The sequence below is a fragment of the Cetorhinus maximus genome, chromosome 5 (assembly GCF_964194155.1).
Source record: "Cetorhinus maximus chromosome 5, sCetMax3.hap1.1, whole genome shotgun sequence".
NCBI classification, from domain to species: domain Eukaryota; kingdom Metazoa; phylum Chordata; class Chondrichthyes; order Lamniformes; family Cetorhinidae; genus Cetorhinus; species Cetorhinus maximus.
In genome coordinates this window covers 141,569,678-141,597,529 of record NC_135883.1, presented here as the reverse complement: position 1 = coordinate 141,597,529, position 27,852 = coordinate 141,569,678, and the positions used below count along the sequence as shown (strand labels likewise).

Sequence of the window (27,852 nt, the reverse complement as noted above, 5' to 3'; positions counted from 1 at the left end):
TCCAAAATTCCAAACTCTTGGAAGATTAGGGGCAGAACTTTACTTCGATTAAATGCAGTCGAATGCTGCTTTTTAAAATTTCAAAATAATTGTTTGATGTTTCCCCAATATACAAGACACTTCAAAGGCTGAGTCAGTTTTAAATTTGAACCCAGCAAAATCTAACACTGGTACTAGTGCCCAAAACTGTACATGTTTGAACTGTCATTTGCAATCTCTATAATCAATTGGCAAGATAACTAACCTGGAGGTCAAGTGCAGGCATTATTTACATTTATGGGTCACTCTTGGATATCCTGAACATGTTTCAAGATACTCCTCCATCATTTATTATTTTTTGATATGTATTTTCCGTTACTTAGGCAAAATTTGCAAGATGCATCTTAGCATTTGTTTAGTTATTTTTTATAATAGCCACTCACTGGTCAAATGATTACTGACTCGTCAATGTCACTTAAACTTTATTTTTCCATTTTTGTCAATGGACACCCAAATAGCACCTGGTTTTATGTTTCCAAGTCTGATGTGAATTGCATTTATCCTAATTCATCTTTCTTTGACTCAAGTTAATTTGTTCAGTCCTCTTTGACTAATACAAAGCTATTTTGTTATCTAGTTTTACAACTTGATGCAATAATGGTGAGAAATATAATCTTTTGATTCATTTGAGTAATGTAAACTTAATTGTGTGTAAAGCATCTATAATAGACAGAATTCTGCTGAATTTCACTGGTCCTCTTACAAAGTCAATTATACATAATATTCTGTTTTTTGTTGCAAAATGAATACTCAGGTAGGGTTCTTAATTTCACTTCGATTACATAGAGTGCAACTTTCTTCTGTCGAATTCTCTTCCAATTAGATCCGAATGGATCAGTCACCTTCTGATTTGCTTAACAATCTAATACTTGTACTGTTCCATAACCCATTAGTTATTAGTAACGCTTATTACTATTTAATGCCTTTGGATAGTAAACAAAATTAGGTGACATCCCATAAAATATTCTTTTGCCTACTGAAGTTAAGCTAACTAGGTTGAAGTGCCTCCCTCTCCTCAACAGCTTTTCTGGTTCTATGTATACTCCATAGGCCAACCAAGGACTTTTTCAATGCACACCGGAACAAAATACGTGCCCATAAGTACAGGGAGGTCTGGCTATGAAGCTTTTGTTAATTAGGTCCCAACAGAACAGAACATTTTACATTTTGAAATACATTTTATCGTGTAATAACAGAATCATTAGAAAAGGATACTCGATTGACCACAGAATCCATGAATAATATACAACAACCAGTTATGGTGGACAGTAGCTTTGACTTTTTCTAAGATGTAACCGTTCCAAGCATATTTGAGATAGGGCTCATTCAGAATGCCATAGTAACCAGGAGCTGAAAATGATAAATATTATGTCAACTTAAACATTAGAACATAGAAATAAATAACATATACTATTTTAAATGTATAATATGGTTATCAGCTGATCATCTGTGGTTTTGCTCAAGGACAATCTGGTATCTGAACAATGGTTCTGATGTTTTGTGTGTTCTCACTTCTTGGAGAACATAGCTCAGTAGCAGGTGGTGTGGTACAGAATTTTCAAGACTGGTCCCAAAAGTGGTATAATTTTCTTTCAAGCAGCTAGTGAGTTTATTTCTTTAAGTCGTAAAAAAAATATCCAATACAGTTACAGCCTCAACTTCAGCAATTTCCATTACAGTTGCTAGGAAAACAAACTTGCACAGCATCTCAATCTATCAGAAACTGCCCAGGGTATTTAACATAGTACAAATTATATTGTACAATTATGGTTTTGAGGGTGAACATAACATCCATTTTTCATAAAAAGTACCACAAACAGCAACACGTTGAATGTAGTCAGTTATTTATGGCAGTACTTGAGCAGGGTACATTGGCTTGGACAGTAGCAGATTAATGGAATTGAGGTTTCACTAGGCAAGTGAAAAGTACAGCGCATATATAGGGGAAAAAAATGATACAAATACTCCATGAACGCAGTTAAAATAGCTAAGGATGAAATTATGAAGTCCTAGTAGACTTGGGTGGTCGGGGGCCAGGGGGAGGAGCGGGTGGGTATAAGAGAAAGATACTGAAGCTGAATGCCTTTCTGGACATAGTATTTAAAAACAGCAGGCAAATGATTTGTTTCCAGCTCTGTGCCTACATTGCTCTACAAGGTTTACTTGGAGATACAACAGCAAAGCGAGTGCTCATCTCTCAAAACCATCTAGCTTCTACTTAGGGTTCTCAAGTCCGGACTCAAACAATGAAATCACTGTCAATATGAAGCATCAGATTTTAAAAATTTTTTATTATTCATTCATGGGATGTGGGCATTGCCTGCTAGGCCAGCATTTATTGCCCATCCCTAACTGCCCTTGTTCAGAGTCAACCATATTGCTGTGGGTCTGGAGTCACATGTGGGCCAGGCAAGGACGGCAGATTTCCTTCTCCTAAAAAGGGCATTAATGAACCAGATGGGTTTTTACAACAATTGGCAATGGTTTCATGATCATCATTAGATTTTTAATTTCAGATTCTTACTGGATTCAAATTCCACCATCTGCCATGGTGGAATTTGAACCTGGGTCCCCAGAGCATTGCCCTGGGTCTCTGGAATACTAGTCCAGTGACAATATCACGATGCTACTGCCTCCCCTGTGAGATCATAGCATTTTGCAACTCAAATCTTAAAGCAAAACATTAAGTCTGGCACCTGTGTAAAACAATTATATATTGGAGTCACATGATGATCACAAAACCGTTGCCAATTGTTGTAAAAACCCATCTGGTTCATTAATGTCCTTTAGGAGAAGGAAATCTGCCATCCTTACTTGGCCTACATGTGGCTCCAATATATAACAATATATTGTCATTTATTAAAAACAATTTTAAATTAAAATTGTTCCTCTTGCTGTAAATAGGCCTGGTAGGAGCTCCGTGCATCATTGTAAACATATTTCACCTGTTCAGAACGTGAACATGCAATTAAATCTGGCGTGTAATTATTCTAATTTATATTCTATTAACCCACTCTACATTATGAGAAAGGGCAACCACATAGTAACCATAGGAGAAAAGGGGCAGACAACCATGCATTTATTTCTATTGGCTAACTTACATCATCCTTGAACAAACACCTGCATCTAACATGTTTAATGCTTACCACTTCCAGGCTGTGTACTGACACCCTCATCCTCAAAGATATCAAAGCTCTCCTGCCGACCATGTCCAAAGATTTCACTTTTCAATCCTTCACTGGGCATTTTCAACAGTGTTAGATTGAACTGAAGGGAATGAGTCAGATCATAGCTGTAACTATAGAAAAGAAATAAGGCAACATAGCTTCTCTTCTCAGAAAATAGTACATATGTAGCATACGAAAAGAATGGTTGCTGTTTTTGTTAAAAACTAAAAGCCACCCATTTTCTTTAATTTTTAAATGTTTTTCTTTGTTCTTTCATGAGATGTAGGCATCATCTGACAGGGCCAGCATCTGTTGTCCAACCCTAATTGCCCTTTAACTAAATGGCTTGCTAGGCCATTTCAGAGGGCAGTTAAGAGTCAACCACAGTGCATTGGATTTAGGTCACAAGTAGATTAGACCATGTAAGGATGGCAGGTTTCCTTCCCTAAAGGATATTAGTAACCGGATGGGCTTTTACAACAAATGATAATTGTCATGGTCACCATTAATGAGTCTAGCTTTACATTCCTGATTTATTAATTGAAATTAAATTCCACCAGCTGACATTTTGGGATTTGAACCCGTGTCCCCAAAGCATTAGCCTGGGCCTCTGGGTTACTTGTCCAGTGACATTACCACTCTGCTTCCATCTCCCTAGATGGAAGCATATCATATATTTCACAAGAAATAAGTTCATATGGCAATGGAGGGGATACAGGCAGTTTCTTCAAGCAATTTTAAATGTTGGAACAGTGGACATGTGACTCTGCCCTTATTCAGCATAAAACTTGTTCCTCATTAGGCTAGGTAATTTATTTTTGTAAATATACCTGATCTTATATGGTCTCGCAAAGGACAGAATCAATATTTGCATTCAAGCAATGAAGACAATCCTGTAAAACAGGTAGCTAAAATTTTCTTCTTCATTGCAGTGTCCTCCCGTATCTGAAACATCCTGGTCCAACAGTACAAAGGGGAGGTCAATTCCACGAGGGGTAGTTAGTATTACAGTATTCAGTACTTCTAGGATCCAATTTATTTCTAATGAGGTACTGGTCTCTCTGATACTCGACCTCATTAAATGGATTGCCGGGGGGTGCTTAAAAAGGCAGAGCTATAGTAACAATTTGGGATTAGCACCGACACTAGTTCCAAATCAATTACTTGACAAAGCACATAGACTCATTCATGTCTACAGCACAGAAAGCAGCCATTTGGTCCACGTGTCAACAAAGATCTGTCTACACTCATATTTTCCAGCGCTTGGCCCATAGCCCTGGAGGCTATGGCAATGCAAATAAATATCTAAATTCTTCTTAAATGTTACGAAAGCTTCTGACTCAACCACCCTTTCAGGCAGCGAGTTCCAGACTCCCACCACCCTCGGTGAAAACATTTCTCCTTAATTCACCTCTTAGCCTTCTACCTCTCATCTTAAATCTATGCCCCCTGGTTATTGACCCCTCTACTAATGGAAAAAGTGCCTTCCTATCTACCCTATCTATGCCCCTCAATCTTATACCCCTCTCAACCTTCACTGCTGCAAGGAAAACAACCCCAGCCTATCCAATCTTTCTTCATAGCTCAGACCCTCCAGCCCAGGCAGCATCCTGGTAAATCTCCTCTGCAACTTTTCCAGTGCAATCATCTCCTTCCTATAATGTGGTGACCAGGACTGCACACAGTACTCCAGTTGTGGCCTAACCAGCATTTTATACAGTTCCAGCATAACCTCCCTGCTCTTCCATTCCACGCCTTGGTTAATAAAGGCAAGTATACCATATGACTTCTTAACCACCTTATCTATCTGCCCTGCTACCTTGAGGGATCTGTGGATATGCACACCAAAGTCCCTCTGATCTTCAGTACTTTCCAGGGTCCTACCATTCAGTGTATCCCTTGACTTGTTAGCCCTCCCCAAATGCATTACCTCACATTTCTCCAGGTTGAATTCCATTTGCCACTGCTTTGCCCACCTGACCAGTCCATTGAAAACTTCCTGCAGTTTCCAGCTATCCTCCTCACTATTTACCACCCTACCAATTTTTGTGTCATCCACAAATTTCTTGATCATGCATCCTACATTTAAGTCCAAATCATTTATGTACAGCACAAACAGCAAAGGCCCCAGCACCGAGCCCTGCGGAACCCCACTGGAAACAGACTTCTAGTCACAGAAACATACCTCTACCATCACCCTCTGCTTCCTGCCTCTCAGCCAATTTTGGATCCAATGTGCCACTATGCCTTGGATCCCAAGGCCTCTTAACTTTCTTGACCAGTCTCCCATGAGGGGCCTTATCAAAAGCCTTGCTAAAGTCCACGTAGGCCACATCAAATGCATTACCCTCATCAACACTCTTGAATACCTCCTCAAAAAATTCGATCAAATTTGTCAAACATGACCTTCCCTTAACATCTGGAAAGAATTGGGAGAGAGGACATCGTAACCACGTAGAAGATAACAATAAAGATGATGCACAAATGATGAGTAAGCAACCAACCATCCGGAGCCAGCCAGCATGGAAACCGATCCATTGTTGTGCGAGGATGCCCTGCACATTCGTCCAGTACCAAGGTCATGGATTTTACAAAAGAACTATTCCTAGGGTGTCAAATCTTTCAGGTACCAGCTTTTCACTCTTATAGAACTAGGCTAGTCTCAAAAGGCTACCAGCTAACTTATCTAACTCCTGTAACAACATTCCATCATTCTACATATTCTCCAGTCACTGGAGTCAGTTCCAGCCATTAGAAACTGGAAGGTTAGGGCATAACCGGCACACATCCATTTCATGCTTAATATGTAATCACCAGAGTCATTGATCATTATGCACCAATGATCATATCTGGTGTAATATTTGAACTGTAACATTATAATACAACTAACAAATCATTTAATTCCTCACACTAAAAACAGCAGCATTTACAAGGCAAAATACTATTTAAAAAATCACTAGCAACAGCAGGAGGAATAAAAGAAGGGGCCAACAGGAAAACCAATTGTGTACTGGGCCAGGAAAGACATTAAATAGAAAGAGAGGAACTATGAGCATTATCTATGCATTTACCAAGAGCCACTCTCCTTGTCTAATCTTAACCTAACCTAATCTTATTCCTTTGGAATATGGAGGATGCCGGAGCAAAAACAACTGGTAATATTATATTAGACATGTAAATCACAAATAAAAGCAATGTCTTACCTAAAATAAAAATTGCTGGAAAGATCCACACTCTGGAAAATTCTCACATACCTGGAAAAATAATTACTTAATGTTTCATTTTAGTGGTATATACTTGAAACATTCAGAGCAATGAAAAAGAGACAGAATATTCCTAACAGATTAGCTGAACTGATTTCTCTTTGAATTACATCAATGTCTTCAATAATTTACAAGAATCAGCAACAATAAATGTCTAGATACGTGTGTGCTTGCTTCCAAGAAAGACAATAGAACAAATAAAAGTAACTTCAGTCTCACAATCAGTAGTTGGCAAAGTAATGTAATGAATCAATAGGAATAATATTTGGAACAGGGAATAAAAGGGTGAATACAAGATTTACGGGGAGAAGAGAGTGGATCTGCTTTCCATTACCTAACACAGTGCTGGCCAGCCAGAATGTGTCAAACAGCATCCTGAGCTGTAAGTTGTTAACTTTATACTCATTGTAGTTAATTGTATGCTGATGTTGGGCATTAACTGGGGATTTACTTGTGCTCCTACAAGTAGGAACAGACTGAAATTGTGGTTGCTGGGTTAGAAGGTGCAGGTTTGAAATCTGTATCTCTGTAAATAAATGATTTAAAAGGTGTATAAAGATTGGCTCCAGTTCTTTTCTACACTATCTGGTTTTCTGGAGTATAACAAACTTCAATGGAACAAAACAAGGAAAATATTCACTTAAAATAAAAATACTCGGTAAGGTGACAACAAATCGCATTTCCGAAGGGGGCAGCTCCTGTCTGACAAAATGCTGACTTTTTGAGAGAGTGACATTACAAATGGACATTGGAAAGCCAGATGGTATAGCATACTACCACCTCCTTCATCTGCATTTATCTTTACAAGCAGCTATGCAACTTACTTCAGACAACCTCAGTAATAAAATGTTACAGTGGGTACCACAGAATCAGAAAAATAGAGGACATATGCTCTCAAGCAGGGGCTGAAGGAGACTGCAAAGAGATTGGGAGAAAAAGACAATGAAAAAAATTGCAAAATAGAGGATGAGGATCTTAAATTCAATCCATGGGGGATGCAGAGTGTCAAATGGAGGTTGGCAAGGATGGAAATCAAAGTAGAGCCTGACTTAGTATGGAATTGAATGTGTACAGTGGAGATAATGTATGGAGAGCAAAAATAGCTGACAAGGAGCATGTTTGAGGAACGAAGTATGGAGAAGAAAAAGTGAGCTGCAAGAATTCCCATGTAGTGGGCAACACAGCAGCTTGTTTTGTTAACATTAGAGATGAGAAATGATAAAGTCAAGAAGTCACTTGTGGGAGTCGTGTGCAGGCCATGGAAGCTTCTCAGAAAAGGTACAGCAATAAATCATGGGGGATTTTAATCTACAGATAGACTAGAAGAATCAGGTGGGCAAGGGTAGCCTAGATGAGGAACTTATAGAGTGTCTTCAGGATAGTTTCTTAGAACAGCACATTCTGGCACCAGCCAGAGAGCAGGTTATACTAGACCTTGTACGGTGCTAATAGATAGGATTAATTAATGACCTCATAGTGAAGGCGCTCCTAGGTAGCGGCGATCAGAATATGATTGAATTTTACATTCACTTTGAGGGAGAGAAGAATGGGTCCAAGATTAGGATTTTAAACTTAAATGAGGGCAATTATGAGGGCATGAAAACAGAGCTAGCTAAAGTGAACTGCCAAATTAGGTTAAGGGATACATCAATAGAGATGCAGTGGCAGACATTTAAGGGGATATTTCAGAATACACAGAATCAATACATTCCAACGAGAAAGGAAAATTCCAAGGGGAAGACCCACCATCTGTGGTTAACTAAAAAGTTAAAGATCAAATTTAAAGAAAAAGCATATAATTGCACAAAGATGGACGCAGATCAGAAGATTGGACAGAATATAAAGGAACAGTAAAGAATGACTAAAAGATTAGTAAGGGGGAGAAATTAGGGAACGAGAGAAAGCTAGTTAGAAATAGAAAGACAGATAGTACAAGTTTCTATCGATATTTAAAAAAGTGAGCATTGCTCCGACTGAAAGTGAGTTGGGGAATTAATAACGGAAAAGGAGGAGATGGCAGGTGAACTGAACAGATATTGTGCATTGGTTTTCACTATAGAGGATACAAGTAATATCAGGCGAGTTAATTACTGTAGCAAGAAGCTAAACTAGCTAGACACTCAGAGGGTCTGTAAAACAGATAGGCTTTTCAAACATGATGGTCAGCAAGGGATGCACGAAGAGACAGGCGACTATGCCGGAGTGAGATGGAGGCTGAGTGAGTAGCGAATTAGTTTCACGTGGGAATTCGGTGTACGAGGGAAAGAGGTGCGGCATACATTGGAATTATTCTAAATTAATTAAAAGTGAGTAATTAAATTAAGTAGAAAGTAAATTATATATGCAGGAGAGGTGTTATGTTGCAGCTGTGGAATGTACGCTTTTTTGGACACTAAGGAGGTTCACAACAAACACGTCTACAGAAAGTGTATGCAGCTAGGGGAATTCCGGATCAGGGTTACTGATCTGGAAGCCAAACTGCAGATGCTCCACAAGATAAGGGAGGGGGAGAAGTACCTGGACACTGTTCCAGAAGACACCTTTTAGTATAGGGCCATCTGTTTTGGTCAGCAGTGAGGGGCAGAAAGATGCGACCATCAATGAGGCAGGTAATGGGACTGTGCAGATGGTAGTGGAGGAGCCTCAGGCTTTGAAATTGTCAAACAGGTTTAAGGTGCTCACAGGCTGTGTGGCGAAAGCGAGGTCTGCAAAATGGATGAGCAGGCTGGCTATGGAGCCATGGGGAACAAACAGGAATGCAGTGGTAGTAGGGAACAGTATACTGAGGGGGATTGACATTGCTCTCTGCAGCAAAGAGTGGGTCCAGAAGGCTGTGCAGCCTGCCCAGTGCCAGGGTTTGGGATATCTGTTCAGGGATGGAGGGGAACTTGCAGTGGGAGGGGGGGGATCCAGTCATCATGGTCCATGTAAGTACCAACAACATTGGCAGGACAAGGAAAGAGGTTCTGCATAGTCAGTATGAAAAGTTAGGTGCCAAATTAAGAAGGAAAACCTCAAAAGGTAATAATCTCTGAATTATTACCTGAGCCATGTGCAAATTGGCATAGGGCAAATAAGATTAGAGAGATGAATGCATGGCTCAAAGACTGGTGTGGGAGAAATGGGTTCCAGCTCATGAGGCACTGGCATCAGTACTGGGGAAAGTGGCGGTTGTACCATTGGGACGCTCTGCACCTGGGACGTGTGTTCCTGCGAATCACTTAACGAGGGAAGTAGAGAGGGCTTAAAACTAAACAAGGCGGTGAGGGATCAAGCTTGGGTAGATATAGCAAATCAAGGGGTAGATTCAAAGCAGGAGACCATAAAAGTAATATGGGAAATGAGAGTCATAGAATAGCAAGAAAGGAGAGAGAGATAAAACCTAAGAATACACCAATAGTCAAGACTAGGTGTTACAAAGATAACAAGACGACAAAACTAAAAGATCTGTATCTGAACGCACTTAGCATTCGTAACAAGGTAAATTAATTGATTGTGCATCTCGGCCTCCTCTGAAGGTCCCCAGCATCACAGATGACAGTCTGCAGCCAATTCAATTCACTCCACATGATATCAAGAAATGGCTGAAGGTACTGGATACTGCAAGGGCTATGGGCCCTGACAACATACCAGCAATAGTACAGAAGACTTGTGCTCCAGAACTTGCCGCACCCCTAGCCAAGCTGTTCCAGTACAGCTACAACACTGGCATCTACCCAGCTATGTAGAAAATTGCCCAGGTATGTCCTGTACGCAAAAAGGACAAATCCAACCCGGCCAATTACAGCCCCATCAGTCTACTCTTCATCATCAGTAAAGTAATAGAAGGGGTCATTAACAATGCTATCAAGCAGCACTTGCTTAGCAATAACCTGCTCACTGACGCCCAGTTTGGGTTCCGCCAGGTCCACTCAGCTCCTGACCTCGTAACAGCCTTAGTTCAAACAAGGACAAAAGAGCTGAACTCCCAAGGTGAGGTGAGAGTGACAGCCCTTGACATCAAGACAGCATTTGACCGAGAGCAGCATCAAGGAGCCCAAGCAAAACTGGAGTCAGAGAATCAGGGGGAAAACTCCAAGCTGGTTGGAGTCATACCTAGAACCAAGGAAGATGGCTGTGGTTGTTGGAGGTCAGTCATCTCAGTTCCAGGACATCACTGCAGGAGTTCCACAGGGTAGTGTCCTAGGCCCAACCACCTTTAGCTGCTTCATCAATGACCTTCCTTCCATCATAAGGTCAGAAGTGGGGATGTTCGCTGAGATTGCACAATGGTCAGCACTATCGGCAACGACTCAGATATCGAAGAAGTCCATGTATAAATGCAGAAAGACCGGGACAATATCCAGGCTTGGGCTAACAAGTGGCAAGGAACATTCACGCGACACAAGTGTCAGTGTATAACCATCTCCAACAAGAGAGAATCTAACCCCATAACATTCAATGGCATTACCATCACTGAATCCCCCATTATCAACATCCTGGTGGTCACCATTGACCAGAAACTGAACTGGACTAGCCATATAAATACTGTGGCTACAAGAGAAGGTCAGAAGCTAGATATCATGCGATGAGTAACTCACCTCCTGACTTCCCAAAGCCTGTCCACCATCTACAAGGCACAAGTCAGGAGTGTGATGGAATACTCCCCACTTGCTTTGATCAGAGCAGCTTCCACAACACTGAAAAAGCTTGACACCATCCAGGACAAAGCAGTCCGCTTGATTTGCACCACATCCACAAATATTCACTTCCTCCACCGCCGATGCACAGTAGCAGCAGTGTGTAACACCTACAAGATGCACTGCAGGAATTCACCAAGGCTCCTTAGGCAGCACCTTCCAAACCCACAACCACTACCACCTAGAAGGACAAGGGCAGCAGATTGATGGGAACACCACCGCCTGGAGGTTCCCCTCCAAGTCACTCACCATCCTGGCTTGGAAATATATCGCCGTTCTTTCAGTTGCTGAGTCAAAATCATGGAACTCACTTCCTAACAGCACTGTGGGTGTACCTACACCACATGGACTGCAGCGGTTCAAGTAGGCAGCTCAGCACCACCTTCGGAAGGGCAACAAGGGATGGGCAATAAATGCTGGCATAGCCAGCGAAGCCCACATCCCAAATAAATCCCTGGAGTTATCAGAACCTCTTAAAGCAGCCCCTTCCATCTGAGGGCTCACCAGATAATGCTGGTGAAGCAAGCCAGCCCCTGTGGTCAAACAACATTTGGCAAAGAAAGAGAAAGGAACAAAGATTGGTTCGAGACCCAAGTTGCAGAAATGACTCCGGTCATTGAAGCGAAGAGCGTAGCTCAGTTGGCTTAACTGCCTCCTAACCCTAAAGCATGTGACAATCTCATGCTAACCAAATGTGTAGAAGATAAAAGGTCCAGTCCTTCCCCTCCCACAACTCTTTCTCCGGTACATCGATGATTATTTCGGTTCTGCTTCATGCTCTTGTCGGGACCTGGAAAAATTTATTAATTTTGCTTCCAATCTCCACCCCTCCATCATTTTCACATGGTCCAATTCTGACACTTCCCTTCCCTTCCCTGACCTCTCTGTCTCAATTTCTGGTGATAGACTGTCCACCAATATCCATTACAAGCCTACCGACTCCCACAGCTACCTTGACTACAGCTCCTCACACCCCGCTTCCTGTAAGGACTCCATCCCATTCGCTCAGTTCCTTCGCCTCCGTCGCATCTGTTCTGATGACGCTACTTTCAAAAACAGTTCCTCTGACATGTCTTCCTTCTTCCTTAGCCGAGGTTTCCCACCCACGGTAGTTGACAGGGCCCTCAACAGTGTCCGGCCCATCTCCCACGCATCCGCCCTCACGCCTTCGTCTCCCTCCCAGAAACATAATAGGGTCCCCCTTGTCCTCACTTATCACCCCACCAGCCTCTGCATTCAAAGGATCATCCTCCGCCATTTCCGCCAACTCCAGCATGATGCCACCACAAAACACATCTTCCCTTCACCCCACCTGGCGGCATTCCGTAGGGATCATTCCCTCAGTGACACCCTGGTCCACTCCTCCATCATCCCGTACTCCTCAACCCCGTCCTACGGCACCTCCCAATGCAAATGCAGAATATGCAACACCTGCCCCTTCACTTCCTCTCTCCTCACCGTCCAAGGGCCCAAACACTCCTTTCAAGTGAAGCAGCATTTCACTTGCATTTCCCCCAACTTAGTCTACTGCATTCATTGCTCCCAATGCTGTTTCCTCTACATTGGAGCGACCAAATGCAGACTGGGTGACCGCTTTGCAGAACACCTTCGGTCTGTCCGCAAGCATTACCCAGACCTCCCTGTCGCTTGCCATTTTAACACGCCACCCTGCTCTCTTGCCCACGTCTGTCCTTGGCTTGCTGCATTGTTCCAGTGAAGCTCAATGCAAACTGGAGGAACAGCACCTCATCTTCCGACTAGGCACTTGACAGCCTTCCGGACTAAATATTGAGTTCAACAATTTCAGATCTTGAACTCAACCCTCCATCCCCACCCCCTTTCCGTTTCTTCCCCCTCCTTTGTTTTTTTTCCAATAATTTATACAGATTTTTCTTTTCCCACCTATTTCCATTATTTTGAAATGTATTCCACCCATCGTTTATTTCACCCCACCCCCACTAGAGCTACCTTGCTTGTCCTGCTCTCCACTCTTAATTAGCACATTCTTTTAGATAATATCATCACCTTCAACACCTCTTTGTTCTTTTGTCTGTGACATCTTTTGGTTATCTCCTCCTATCACTGCTTACTTGTTTCAACAACACCACCCCCCCCAAACCAGCTTATATTTCACCCCCTTCCTATTTTTACTTAGTTCTGTTGAAGGGTCATGAGGACTCGACACGTCAACTTTGCTCTTCTCCGCTGATGCTGCCAGACCCGCTGAGTTTTTCCAGGTATTTCTGTTTTTGTTTTGGATTTCCAGCATCCACAGTTTTTTGTTTTTGTATAGAAGATAAAAGATACTGTGCCATCAAGTATCGGATCAGTCTTTGTGAAGAAATACAAACTGCTAGTGACAATAGTAATCTTTGTGCTATGTATGACGGCATCAAAAGAACACTTGGTCACAACCAAAGTTGCTCCTCCGAAATTCTCACCGACAGGAACAAACAAATGACCTGCTGGATAGACCACTACTCCGAGCTATACTCACGTGAGAAGGGTACCTCTTTGGCTGTGCCTGATGATCTTCTCCACCTACTGGTCATGTGTGAGCTAGATGCAGAATCCTTGTTATTTGAACCTGAAAAGGCCATGGACTCCTTAGCAGCTGGAAAGGATGGTATAGCGGCTGAGCTACTCAAATAGGGAAAGCCCCACCTGCTGCCCGACCTCCACGACCCTCTTCCTCTGTCAGAGAGAAGTCTCTGTCCCACAGTATATGCATGATTCAAACGTCGTTACATTATACAAGAACATAGGCGATCAAGGGGATTGCCACAACTACCGGGGGCATCTCACTCTTCAGCGTTACTGGGAAGGCCTTTGCCAGAATTATTCTAATGAGGCTCCATTGACTAGCCAACAGAATAGGCCTGGGGGGACACTGTGGCTCCAGGACAGGCGGATCCATGGCAGACACGATTTCCCTGCGTCAGCTTCAAGAGAAGTGCAGAGAGTGTAAACACACACTACCTTGCTTTTGTGGATCTCATAAAAGCACCTGACACCACAAGGACAGGCTTCTACCAAATACTCAAACTCCTAAGCTTGTCAGTCACATATGTGCTTTCTTTGATTACATGCACGGCACCATTCAGTTTCATGGCTCCACCTCTGACAGTTTTAATGTCAAAAATGGGGTGAAACGAGGCTGCGTCCTTAGTCCCTACTCTATTTTGTATCTTTTTCTCTGCCTCCTGATTTATTTCCCTGCTGACACAGAAGGGGTGGTCCACCACGCACAGATGGAAAACTCCTCAATTTATCAATACTCAAAACCAAGACAAAATTGTGGCACGCCCTGATCAGAGAACCTCCATAATGATGATACTGCACTAGTGCCCCAGGCAGAAGACTAGCTCCAAAGGCTCATGGATCATCTGTCCCATGCTTGTGTCACATTCTCGCTCAACAACAGTGTCAAGAAAACCATAGTTATGGGTCAGGGTGCTGTGTCTCCACCTGTGTTCAGGTGCAACACACCACTGGGAGTAGTCAGCAAATTCTGCTGTCTTGGATCTATGGTGACAGAAAACATGTCTCTTGATGAAGAGCTCAGCACATGCATTGGAAAGGGAGCCACCAAATTTGGCCACCTAACAAAATGGGCATGGAGAAACATGGACCAAGAAGCTTATAGATAAGGCCCATATCCTCTGCACATTGCTGTTTGGCAGTGAAGCATGCATCTACCAAGAAAAATGGTTCAATAACTTCTATCCCCAATGCCTGTAATGCATCCTTGGCATCACATGGAAAGACAAAGTCAACAATGTGGCAGTCCTTTCTTTTTTTAAGATTCATTTTACAGGATGTGGGCTTCACTGGCTAGGCCAGCATTTATTGCCCATCTGTAATTGCCCGAGGTGGTGGTGGTGGTGGTGGTGAGCTGCCTTCTTGAACCACAGGAGTCATGTGGTGTAGGTACACTCAGTGCTGTTAGGGAGGGAGTTCAGGATTTTGACCCAGTGGCAGTGAAGGAATAGCGATGTATTTCCAAGTCAGAGTGGAAAGTGGCTTGGAGGGGAACTTCCATGTGGTGGCGTTCCCATCTGTCTGCTGTTTCTGGTCAATGATAATCCCCGGTATGTTGAGAGTGGGGGATTCAGTGATGGTAATGCCATTGAACGTCATGGGGCGATGATTAGATTCTCTCTTGTTGGAGATGATAATTGTCTGGCACTTGTGTGTCTTGGATGTTACTTGCCACTTGTCAGCCCAAGCCTGGATATTGTCCAGGTCTTGATGCATTTGGACATGGACTGCTTCAGTATCTGAGAGGTCGTGAATGGTGTTGAACATTGTATAATCACCAGCGAACGTTCCCACTTCTGATCTTATGATGGAAGGAAGGTCATTGATGAAGCAGCTGAAGATGTTTGGGCCCAGGACCTACTGGAGGAACCCCTGCAGTGATGTCCTGGAACTGAGATGACTGACCTCCAACAGGCACAACCATCTTCCTTTGTATTAGGTATGGCTCCAGCCAGAGGAGAGTTTTCCTCCTTATTCTCATTGACTCCAGTTTTGCTGGGGTTCCTTGATGCCACACTCTGTCAAATGCTGCCTTGATGTCAAGGGCAGTCACTCTTACTTCACCTGTGGAGTTCAGATCTTTTGTCCATGTTTGAACCAAGGCTGTAATGAGGTCAGAAGCTGAGTGGTCCTGGTGGAACCCAAACTGAGTGTGAGTGCTAAGCAAGCGTTACTTGATAGCACTGTTGATGACCACTTCCATCACTTTACTAATGATTGAGAGTAGACTGATGGGGTATTAACTGGCAGGGTTGGATATGTCCTTTTTTTTGGTACAGGACATACCTGGGCAATTTTCCACATTGCTGGGTAGATGCCAGTGTTGTAGCTGTACTGGAACAGCTTGGCTAGAGGCGCGGCAAGTTCTGGAGCAAGTCTCCAGTACTATTACTGGAATATTGTCAGGGCCCATAACCTTTGCGGTATCCAGTACCTTCAGCCATTTCTTGATATCACGTGGAATGAATCAAATTGGCTGAAGATTGGCATCTGTGGGGCCTCCGGAGGATGATGAGATGGATCATCCACTCGGCACTTCTGGCTGAAGATTGTTGCGAATGCTTCAGCCTGATCTTTTGCACTGATGTGTTGAGCTCCCCCATTATTGAGGATGGGGATATTTTTGGAGCCTCCTCCTCCAGTGAGCTGTTTAATTGTCCACCACCATTCATGACTGGATGTGTCAGGACTGCAGAGCTTAGATCTGATTCATTGGTTGGCTCTTTCGCTTGCTGCTTATGCTGTTTGGCACACAAGTGGTCCTGTGTTGTAACTTCGTCAGGTTGACACCTCATTTTTACGTATGCCTGGTCCTGGCATGCCCTTTTGCACTCTTCATTGAACCAGGGATGATTCCCGGCTTGGTGGTAATGGTCGAGTGGGGGGGAAAGTGCTGGGCCATGAGGTTACAGAATGTGGTTGAGTGCAATTCTGCTGCTGATGGCCCACAGCACCTCATGGTTGCCCAGTCTCGAGTTACTAGATCTATTCAAAGTCTACCCCATTTAGCACGGTGATAGTGCTACACAGCGAGGTGGAGGGTATCCTCAATGTGAAGATGGGACTTTGTCTCCACCAGGGCTGTACAGTGGTCACTCTCACTGATACTTTCATGGACCGATGCATCTGCTGCAGGCAGGCTAGGATGAAGTCAAGTCACATGTAGGCCAGACCAAGTAAGGGCGGCAGGTTTCCTTCCCTAAAGGGCATTAGTGAACCAAATGGGCTTTTCCGACAATTGTCAATGGTTTTGTGGTCATCATTAGACTTTTAATTCCAGATATTTACTGAATTCAAATTCAACCATCTGCCATAGCAGGATTCGAACCCTGCTCTCCACAGCATTACCCTGGGTTTCTGGATTACCAGTCGAGTGACAATACCACTATATCACCGTCTCCCCTTCGTACCATGCCAAGCATGCTAGCGCTAATCAAGTGAAGACAACTTGGGCTAGCCAGGGCATGTGCATAGCATGGAAGATAGCTGCATCCCCAAGGATACACTATGTGTGAAGTAGCCATGCCAAGAGACCAGCAGGGCTCCCAAAGCTCTGACTGAAGGATTCTGTCAAAGGAGACATGAAAGTCCTCAACATCAATCACAACAAGTAGGAAACTCCAGCTGACAATCATTGCAAATGGCAACACCAGCTGTGTGCAGGAATTCACCACCACAATTATGTGGCTTCAGTAGCTCCAAAGCAGATGCCAGCCCCTCAAACAAGGCATCAACAGAGATCATCCTGCATGATCAGCAAGGGACAACTTCACATGTGGCAGACTTCATCTTTCCAGAAGTAGATTGTTCAGCCATCAAAAGTAGCACAGCAGATGATCTCATATAACCTCACCAGAAGTTCTGAGGTTGCATTCCCATCAACTCTCGCAGATGGAAGGGTGCCTTGTGATCAAGAGCTAAAGACTTTTTGGTGATGTTAAGATACAAGGCTTTAAATTAGTGCGAGTTAGTGTTTAGGTTAATTGTAAAATTACCCTGACTTATTTAAATTGTTTGGTGCTCACTTACCTGGCTTCATCTGGATGGGCAATTCTAACTGAGTCATTTGGAATGGAGACAATGTTGGTGTCTTCTATTTTATAAATTGAATGGCCACCAATATCTGCAACTTTTCTTCTTTTAGTAATTAATACAATATAGTATCCTTCTAAAAATCTGACAAACCCTGAGAGAAAAATTTGAATCGTTAGCCTTCAACATAAATAGAGCTTTATATTATTACAATCAAATAACGTAATAGACATATTTACTGCAACTTAGTCTAAATAATAGTCTTGATAGCTCAGTGGATGGAAAACATGCCACTGAATTGAGCAATACAGAGGAGGATGATCACATATTCACTATCTCACCAGTACCAAGGTACCCGATTTCAGCTAGGACATTGGTTCAAATATAATAATTACCCCACTATCCCCGAGATTGAAAATGAAGGGTGGGCGGGGGTGCGTGGAGGAATAAAAACAAAAAGAAATGCACAGAATGGAAATAAAACTTATGACATGGGTTAGGAATTGGTTGGGCAGTAGGAAAGAGAGTAGGAATAAGGGAACACACTAATTGGTGGGATATGACAAGTAGAGTCCCTCAGGGCTCTGCACTGGGGCCTAAGATTTTCACCACTTATATCAATGTTTTGGATAAAGGAATAGAGGGTTATATTATCCAAGTTTGTAGATTATATTAAGTTAGGAAACACAGTAAGTTGTACAAAGGGAGTTACAAAGGGACATGCAAATTAAATGAATGGGAAAAAAAAAACTATAGCAAATGGAGTTCAATGTGGGGAACTGATGCCAGGATCCAAGAAAGGCAGAGCAGAATATTTCCTTAATGGTGAGAAACAAGGAACTGCAAAGGAACTACGAGATTTGGGTGTCCATCTGCATAAATCACTAAAAGCTAGTGGATAGGTATAAAGCTTCTAATAGGACATTATTCCTTTTTAAAATAAATGCCAAAGTGTAAAAGGGGATGTTATGCTTCAGCTGCACAGACTCTGGGGCACTGTCTCCAGTTTTCGAACCACACTCAGGAAGGAATTACTGGCCTTGGAATAGGTGCAGTACAGACTGACCAGAATTAAACCAGGGCTTGAAGGGTTAATTATGAAAACTGATTGCACAAACTTGGCTGGTATTTTCTTGAGTTTAGAAAGTTGAGTCAACTAATAGATGTTTAAAGTGACAAAATGATTTGATTGGGTAGAAAAATCCAGGATAACAGGGGGCACATTTATACACAAGGTAGTGAAAATCTGGCAGTGCCACCGCCCACTGCTACGACCCCCTTCAAAAGACTGTGAATGCTGGATCAATCGAAATTTTCAAGTCCAAGGTTGCCTAACAAAAATCTGTCAAGGGTTATGTATCAAAGGCATGTAAATGGAATTTCAAAGGTCAGCTCAACTGTGATCTGACTGAATGGTGAGTGGGGGGTTCTGGTGGGGGAAGAGGGGAACATTCTCAAGGGCTGAATGGCTTACTCCCAATCATATGTGATGTCATGACTGTTAACTACTATCCAGGATGTTATAATGTAGGCATCAGGTAAGGGAAAGAAAAACAGTACACAAGTGGCGCCTGCCACGTCTAAAAACTCATGAAGAATAGCCTTTTTTTTTCATTTACGGGATGTGGGCATCACTGGCTAGGCCAGCATTTATTGCCCTTGAGAAGGTGGTGGTGAGTTGCCTCCTTGAACTGCTGCAGTCCCAGGTACCAAGGGCAGCACTACAACTTACTGCCTGTCATCAAATACTTAAGACACAATTACATAGGCTATAATTGTACTACAAAATCAAGCTCTGACATGTTTTGTAAATGGTCAGTGCAACTATAAAAAGCTGTTGTGCTGAACTTCCTGTTCAATTAGTTCCAAAGTACAGTAATATTTATTTGACTCTGAGGAGGTTAATTTAAGCTGCATTCTGAGAGTCGTAGTTCAGATTGCTATACTGCTGTATTCTGGAATGCAATTTGCTACCTTGTTGAGGCCTTTGTTTAGCTGATAGGGTGGTAGTTTTGTGGAATCCCATCTCAAGCTTCAGGTTTCTCAGAATATGCTCCAAATTAAAAAAAAGAGCATTGCTTGGAGACAATTCAAGCTCATAACAACTAGGAACCGTATAGATATGTTTAACAATTTTATGGTGAATTTTATTATTTACCCTTCTGCTTCTTGCCACTAGTATCTGCATGACCAATTATGATTTGTAGGCTCTGAATTTTGTAATTAGTAGAACTTGTTCATGTTTGACTGTTGATCCCTGGTTTATCCCCAACAATAATTTGCTGCTGTTTTATGGCTATGAAATCTATAGCAATCTGGTTCTAATGTAACAGTTTGCATATCAAGTGCAATGTCAGAGGTCACAAACACAGGAGGTTGGTAAACAATGCAAAAACCCAATGCAGATTAGGATATTCAGCAAACAGTCTGCAGCACTAGGTCTACTGGTAACAGTCTTGCTATTACACTATGTTATCTCTTGAAAAATGGGATAAACACTTTTTCAAACAGGGTCACCACAGAAATGGCTTTTTTCACATTCTTACCAACAATGCCAAAAGCGGATACAGCTCGTGAAAGCCCAGATAATCCCTTCTGCCCCATTTTAGTTCGATTGCCCATATCAAGGCGACTCAAAAGTTCCTGAACTTCTTGTTGATTGTATACATGCTAAACCAAAACAAAAATGATTTTTAGAATCATCAGGGTAGAAATTCAAAATCGCACATCCATTTCATGGGCGCAAATTGGGATCAGCAATGACAATTTTAGCAGTAGAAAAGCATGCACTCTATTTACGCATAGATCCAGACCACTAACTTTTAAAACAAAGGAATCCCCATGTAGTCAACAGAAGGAAAATCAATGGACAAGATTTCACTCTTTTACTGTAACAAACCAACTAAAATCAACATAATTCAAACATTAACAGGCAAAAGATATTTTAAATAAAAAAGGTAAATTTCACTTTAAATAATCAATTCAAAGATACATCTCAAGTAGTTATAAGCACTTGAATTATTTCCTACACAAATGTGGTACTATGTGCAATCTCACAGCAGTGGCCAAGTTGGAAAGAGTAGTTGGAACCTCTCACTCGCACTCACCAGCAGCCATATTCTATCTGAAGTCCCCAGACATTGTTAACCCTACAAGGTGCACATCTATGAACCCCCTCTCACTCGGGTCATGAGAGTCCTGATGGCACAGAATCCACAGAGACTCCCTTCTTTGAGCCCTTTAAATGGTCTGGTGGGCTCCAGCAACACACAAACAGCAGCAATAGGTCATGTCCAATCTACAATCCAATGCTCTTCCCATCTTCAGCTCCCTGCCCTTTCTAACTATATAATACAGTAACACAAGCTCTGCTCTATTCTCAGAGACTTGCTTCAACGCAAGGATCTGTTTTGAATTGCCAAACAGAAAACTGTTCCAATTGGCGAGAGTCTTGCTTCCTCTCACATGAATTCTGTGTTCAGAACTGCTCAACAGAAAAGCAGGATGAAACCCAACACCACTGCAATTAGCTTTCTATTTAACCGTTGCTTCTTAGCTGTTCATTCCAATTGCAATCACAGGTCACATGGGCATTTCTTGGAAGCTAATGATGTTATAGTTAGGACACCAATTAATCCTCTTTCAGAACACTCCCCAGTTCACTTTGGTTTTAAAGAGGGTATCGCACAAAATAAATACAGGCTTTTCCCAAAGCACATGGGTCATCACAAATGTGCTCTGCTTAGCATTTCTCAGTCTACAAGCTAACTAAATTGTGTTCCTCAAAAGATATTGCCGAAAGCAGCCACCAATAAAAGAGTTTGCTTTTCTTTCTCCATACTTATCTTGACTTGTAGCCAGAAGGATCAGGAGTGCTCCTTCAGGTTCGATAGAATTACTGAAGGCAGTCATCAATCCACCTTCAACCCACTCCCCACCCCCACAAAATTCTTCACTTCCCCCACCCCAGGATTTATCCAAGGGCCACCAGGGGCAGGGGGTTCAAATTCCAACCACCCACACCGAATGTTCCTTTGGAGGCATGACCAACACCACCAGCATGACTCAATTATGACAATGAGGGCAGAGGACCAATTTAGGATTATTCTTGGCCATGTGTTGGAAGCTTACAGTCCGTTATGTCAGCAGCCCTGTGGGTGTACCTACAATGGGTGGGTGCAGCCATCTAAAAAAGCAGCTCACCATCACCGTTGAAAGAGCAATTTGGGATGGGCAACAGGCACATCCCAGGAGTGAATAAAAGAAAAATACCTGAAAATGGGCTACATTGAATTTAGCTCGTATAGACTTTGGCACAGAATGAGGCCATTAGACTTGCCACACCTGTATCAGTTTTCAAAGGCTAATTCTCCGTTAACAGTTTTATTGCTCAATATTATTCCTTTTCTTCTGTGTGCTTAAGATTTTAGGGTGTAATCAGATTATACCTGATAACTGTTCCTTTAAAGGTGCTTCTTAAAATTATGTTTAAATCAAATGTGAGCAAGTTGGTGTTTGTGGAAGGTGGTGATGGGAGGTTGACAGGAAGGACATGACATAAAATATAAGATGATGCAGATGTTAGAAACACAACACATCGTTGCAAAAATGCCTATTTTAATAATTAATATGTTTTAGCAGTATAACATTTAATTTGGGGATTGAAGTTTTAAATGCAAGATAATGGAAGCACCTGGTCTGGGAGATTGGTGAATACCCCTAAGATAATTACAAATCCAAAGAAGGTCCTGGTTTACCTAAAAGGGTGAGTTAGAGGAGTGTAACCAATAAAAAGGGTGGTTATACCTTAACTTCAGAATAGATCCAGTAAATTTGGTATGATAGCAGTTGTCCCCATTAAAGATGTAAATTATTTGTGTAATTGCTCCAAATCAAAGAAAGGTTGGAAACCTGGTAAACAATGGAAGGTCATAAAAGTATCCATATGATTTTCAGATCAAAGGGCAAGTTTGGAAATTAAGGTTAATTAGTTGAAATCTCTATCTGGGGCACCCCAAGTGTGCCATGATGCCATGGGGTTAGATTGCAATGAGGTACCCTTTTGTTTTGGGTTTATCTGTGTGATTTCACATAGAAGTAGTTAGCTGGAACATGGGAGTAGCTTTGAGAAACAGAAAAGAGAATTTGCCAGAAGCTGTAAACCAGAAACACAAGGGACTTTGTGTTTGTGGAGTCACTGCACAAGAAAGCAGTGAATTCCTAAGAGCTGTGGCACACCTTGATTTGGTCCCAGGAGAAGTGAAGGAACCCTCAAGATCTTGCAAAGAATACTGGATGGAAAGAAAAGTAGAATGGGGGAGTGTCCTGTTGAGATTTTCAGGATTAAAATCAAAGTGTTAGCATAATATATGGTGTTAAATTAGTAGGGCTTGCTTTGGTTTCCCTCGAGGTCATAACAACAGTCAACATTTGGCAAAATAATTGCTAAGTTAATGTCTCAGGTGTACACCCGGCCAAGAATGAATTAAATCATAAAAGCAAAACACTGCACTAAGGTCTACACTTGAAATGCTAACTTGTCCGTTCTCTGAATGGATGCTGACTTGACCTGCTGAAGGTCTTCAACATTTTCTGTTTTTGTGTCAGGACATCAGAGAAATGGCAAGTCCAGAGTTGACCAAATGATGAATAAATTCTCAGTGGTGGTGGGCACAATACACTAGAATTAAGATAATGTTGCAGTGATGGGAAAGTTAAATTATTTGTGCTTTGCACTCTGCATGTCTGAGACAAATACCTGTAATTATACCCTACTGAAAAATGTTTCAATAACACTGCATAACAAACAAAATCAATCATGTTCCCTCAGGTGGCACTTACACGGTCATCAATAACTACCAGGTCCTCTGGTTCTGTGCGGTCTATTTTCAGAACACGAAATTTGGTTTCTGCATGATTGCTCCCAACCAGGAAATATCTCTAAGAGGAAAATAACAACAACATATATACAGTTTCTTCAATTCACATTTTTTCTTCAAAAAAAAACATCGTCTTGAGCTTAACATTTTAAAACTAAAAGACTTGCATCAAAGACCACATATGTCTGTACTGAATGTTCCTTGCTTTTAAAGGCAACCTGTTCCAAGTTATTTTTGTACAAAAAAAATGCGGACCACCACCCCCCCTCATCCCAAACCCACATTAGTCGCTGGCAGGTTGGCAATATGCTCTCAGGATTCAGCTAAAAAAGCTCTATCCAAATTATACTCCAAATTTCACCATCCAAGCAAGAATATTTTTCAAATTTAGACTTGAAAAAAATACTCATAATTCGAACACTACTATGCCATGTAAAATGTTAACCATTATCAAATTATTAAAAACAATTAAAATTAGACAATACTCAGTTGGAGACACTAAAAACCCTGATGGCAAACAGGATGGGTTGACTTATGTAATTCTATTAGGAGCAATTACAAAAATAGATCTGGCAACTTTCAAAAAAGAGCCATGGAGCAAGAATAGTAAAAGTATTAGAAGAAATAAAGCATATTAAGAGTTTGGGAATAAAGTATGAGAAGAGATGAAAGTGGTCTAATTTGAATCTATAGCTAGTTTGTATCAAATGTTTAATTTACCACCATGAAAATATTAATTCCTGTGAACAGAGGATACATATTGTGTTGTTGATCCTACTCAATGCTTAAAATCAACAGTAATGCCGAGAACAATGTTTTCAAAATGGATTTTATGCAAATTTCATAAGTTCTAGATTCACCCAGTCACATAGAAGGCATTAAGAATTCAATTTACCTCTGAGAAGGGAGATAGGGATAGGTGGGAAGAGGGCAGTCATGCAAACCACTCCCTCAGAATGCCAATGCTGTGCCTCCGTCCTGAAGATTAAGTCACTTTCCCTAGTTAATCATGAAATATTTTGAGGTAGCTAGCAGAAGAGAGACAGTAACAAAGATCTAGCTTTTGTAAAGTGAGATCTAGCCATAACTGTGCTTACCTGCTTTGGCATCATTTATAATGACCTCATGCTACTTATAAAAATTGTCTTCTGAGGTGTACTTGACGGTAATTTTTTAAAAATAAATTCCTAGTTATTATAAAATGCACTGAATAATATAGATCAGGAAGGTCTAAGGTTTGATTCCTGGCCTGGAAGATTAAAATTGGCGTTAATGCTTCCATTGAGAAGTGTGGTCACTGATCACTACGTCCTAATTTTAGGTATCCATCAGGAATTTATCTTGCAGAATCCTGGGCAGATAACCAGGATATCTGTAAACTGTTACTCAAAGTTTATTGTTGTTTCCTCTTTCTTCCTATGTACTAGCTCCTTTTAAGCACTTCCAACAGAAAGAACTATTTCTCTACTTTTTCTAGAAGTAACATCCCAGTGACAAAAGTGCTTAGAGTATTGCTGAAAGTCCTTTATTAGACTGATGTGGCATCATTCTCTGCCCTGCTCTCATTCATTACCCAGTGATTCCAAAATACTAAGCAACTAGGAGGAGACTGGCATGTTTAGTTAAGACAAACAACTTACAATATTTCAAACCACCAGTATTCATAATCATGTCTCAGACTGGAAGAATGGCTATGTCAATGAGGTACAACAGGAACGGCAGCAGCACAATATTTCAAACAAGTGCTTTTGATATGAACTAAAGTTTGGAATAGAGTAAAACTTAAATGCCACGGGTACATGGAAAAACTGAAACACTGTAATGGTGGTAAACTTTCCCTTACTTATTCTACAGTCCCCTCTGAATGTAGAAACATAGGTGCAATAGATACCAATTGTAAAATCCACTGACAAAGCATGCAAATACTAAAAATTGAACGTACTGCTCGAGTTTCATACAGAACCAGTTTCTGTATACAGCTAATGACTGGTTGCACTGTTGGCATGGTGGCAACAAAGCTGACTCTGACAATGTTATTATATCAGCATCCTCTTAGATCAGGTTTGCAGTTTATTACCTAAAACAGAAGAAACAAAAAGTACTTTATAGTTTAGCAAAGTCATTTTACAGGTTTAATTACCTCACATTAAGTAGATTCAATAGTAATTTTCAAAATGGAATTGCATAAATGAAAAATTTGCAATGCAAAAAAGCAGGGGAGCGAAATTGTATATATATTTTCACAAACATCCTTCTGTCTGGTGATTCTAAAGCTGCGCGAATCCAGTAGCTTGAGTAATCCAAAGAAGAAGGCATATTTCAATCTCAGCGCATTCCAGCATGTGAACTGGCCTGAATCAATTGGTGGAATTTAATGATTCAATTACCACACACAAAAGAGAATCTAAGTTTATTGTAATTTGAACATGCATATATTCCAGATTGTACATCATTACGACAATAATTTATTGCATATCCCTAGTTGCTTGATTGATTAGATTCTTTGCTGTTCTCTGATGTGGGGCCAGAGTCAGATAGGCCACATCAGGTTAGGACTGAAGGGTTGCTGTTGTAAACTAGTAAGACGCAAGTTTTTTCTTTCCACACCAGATTCAAATTCGTAAACTATCATGGTGGAATTTGAACTCTCATCCTCTGGATTGTTAGTGCAAGACATAGGACAGTAACAAACCAAAATGTCACCTCACCCTTGGTATCAGAGTACCAAACTTATTTAGCAAGATTCTATACAAGAATCAACTCCATCTACCAACACAATTATCAACAATTTCTGGTCAGACCTTGCAAACCAGATACAGAAGTGCCAGGCAATGACCCCTTGAGATTCAACAGCATTACCATTGCTGAATTCCCCCACTGTCAACATCCTGGGGATTATCATTGATCAGAAACTTAACTGGATCAGTCACACAACTATTCTGGCTACAAGAGCAAGTCAGAGGCTGGGAATTCTTCAAGAGGTAACTCAAGTCATGACTCCCCGAAGCCTGTCCAACATTTACAAGGCCCAATTCAGAGGTGTGATGGAGTAATCTCCACTTGCTTGGATAAGTGTGGCTCCAACAGCACAAGTTGCTCAATATCATCCAGGACAAAGTAGCCAATTGATTTTCACCCCATCCATCACCTTAAATATTCACTCCCTCCATTGTCAACTACAGTGGCAGCAGTTTGTACTATTCACAAGATGCACTGCAGCAACTCACCAAGGCTTCTTCAATAGAAGCTTCCAAATCTGAGACCTCGATTGCGTAGAACAACAAGGGCAGCAGTCATATGGCAATACCACAACCTGCAAGTTCCTCTTCAGGTACACATCACTGTCTTGGAACTAGATCACTGTTCCAAACTGCCTTCCTAACAGGACTGTGGTTGTACTTACACTACGTGGACTGCAGCAGCTCACAGAATCAGAGTGCAGAAGAGGCCCTTCGGCCCATCGAGTCTGCACCGACACGTGAGAAAAACCTGACCTACCTACCTAATCCCATTTACCAGCACTTGGCCCATAGCCTTGAATGTTATGACGTGCCAAGTGCTCATCCAGGTACTTTTTAATGTAATGGGTCATTTTCCAGGATCCAGCACAAATCTCTGTGGTACACTCAAGAAGGTGACCACCACCTACTCAAAGGCAATTAAGGAGGGGCAATAAATGCTGACCTAGCCAGCAAAGCCCACATCCCATGAAATTATCTTTTTATTTGTTAAATGTAATGGGTCATTTTCCAGGAAAAATATTAGAAAAGATGATTATTTTTTAAGTCAGATGATAACACTTCACTTGGGCAGTATAGAGAGTGGGAAAAATATATTTTGGTAAACATAAAAAGGGAGCACTTTGAAGGGTTATAATTTTCCTGCATGTATATTATACACTAATGGTTGGTAGCAAGTTGCAAAACAGCATGATAATGCCAAAAGCCACAAGCACAAGAGCAAATTAAATTTACAACTTCAGAAAAGCTGTTAAAACTTTAGTAAGGATCCTGTGATTTTGAAATAGGTGATTCACTAGTGTGCACCTCACCTTGGAATAGGTATTATGAACGTAAACTGCACGTCAGGAAACACCCGAGAAGGAACTTATGTTTATATTAGCAGGACTTACAACTTCAAAATATTCCAAAGGACTTCATAACCAACAAAGTACTTGCTACTGTAAAGGGCACATCTTTTTATTTTCTGTTGAACTATGGATTAAAATTACAATGGCTACAGGTTGAAAGAC

At 41.6% G+C, this 27,852-nt stretch overlaps 1 protein-coding gene across 4 annotated transcripts in view; it reads right to left on the bottom strand.

Annotated features, from left to right (window-relative positions):
- Window positions 1–27,852, bottom strand: part of fig4a (FIG4 phosphoinositide 5-phosphatase a) — a 112,051-nt gene that overhangs the window by 80,760 nt on the left and 3,439 nt on the right. For 2 of the 4 annotated variants that reach the window (XM_078542574.1, XM_078542575.1), the window contains exons 2-8: window positions 25,543–25,674; window positions 23,563–23,661; window positions 20,268–20,391; window positions 17,719–17,875; window positions 6,410–6,460; window positions 3,186–3,337; window positions 1,255–1,389 (exon numbers count right to left, since the gene is read on the bottom strand). In XM_078542574.1, coding sequence (XP_078398700.1) covers window positions 1,255–1,389; window positions 3,186–3,337; window positions 6,410–6,460; window positions 17,719–17,875; window positions 20,268–20,391; window positions 23,563–23,661; window positions 25,543–25,605 — 781 coding nt within the window. In that variant the 5' untranslated portion in view covers window positions 25,606–25,674. Of the gene's footprint in view, window positions 1–1,254; window positions 1,390–3,185; window positions 3,338–6,409; window positions 6,461–17,718; window positions 17,876–20,267; window positions 20,392–23,562; window positions 23,662–25,542; window positions 25,678–27,852 lie in introns of those variants that run through there. The other 2 variants (XM_078542573.1, XM_078542576.1) reach the window with 2 other exon arrangements.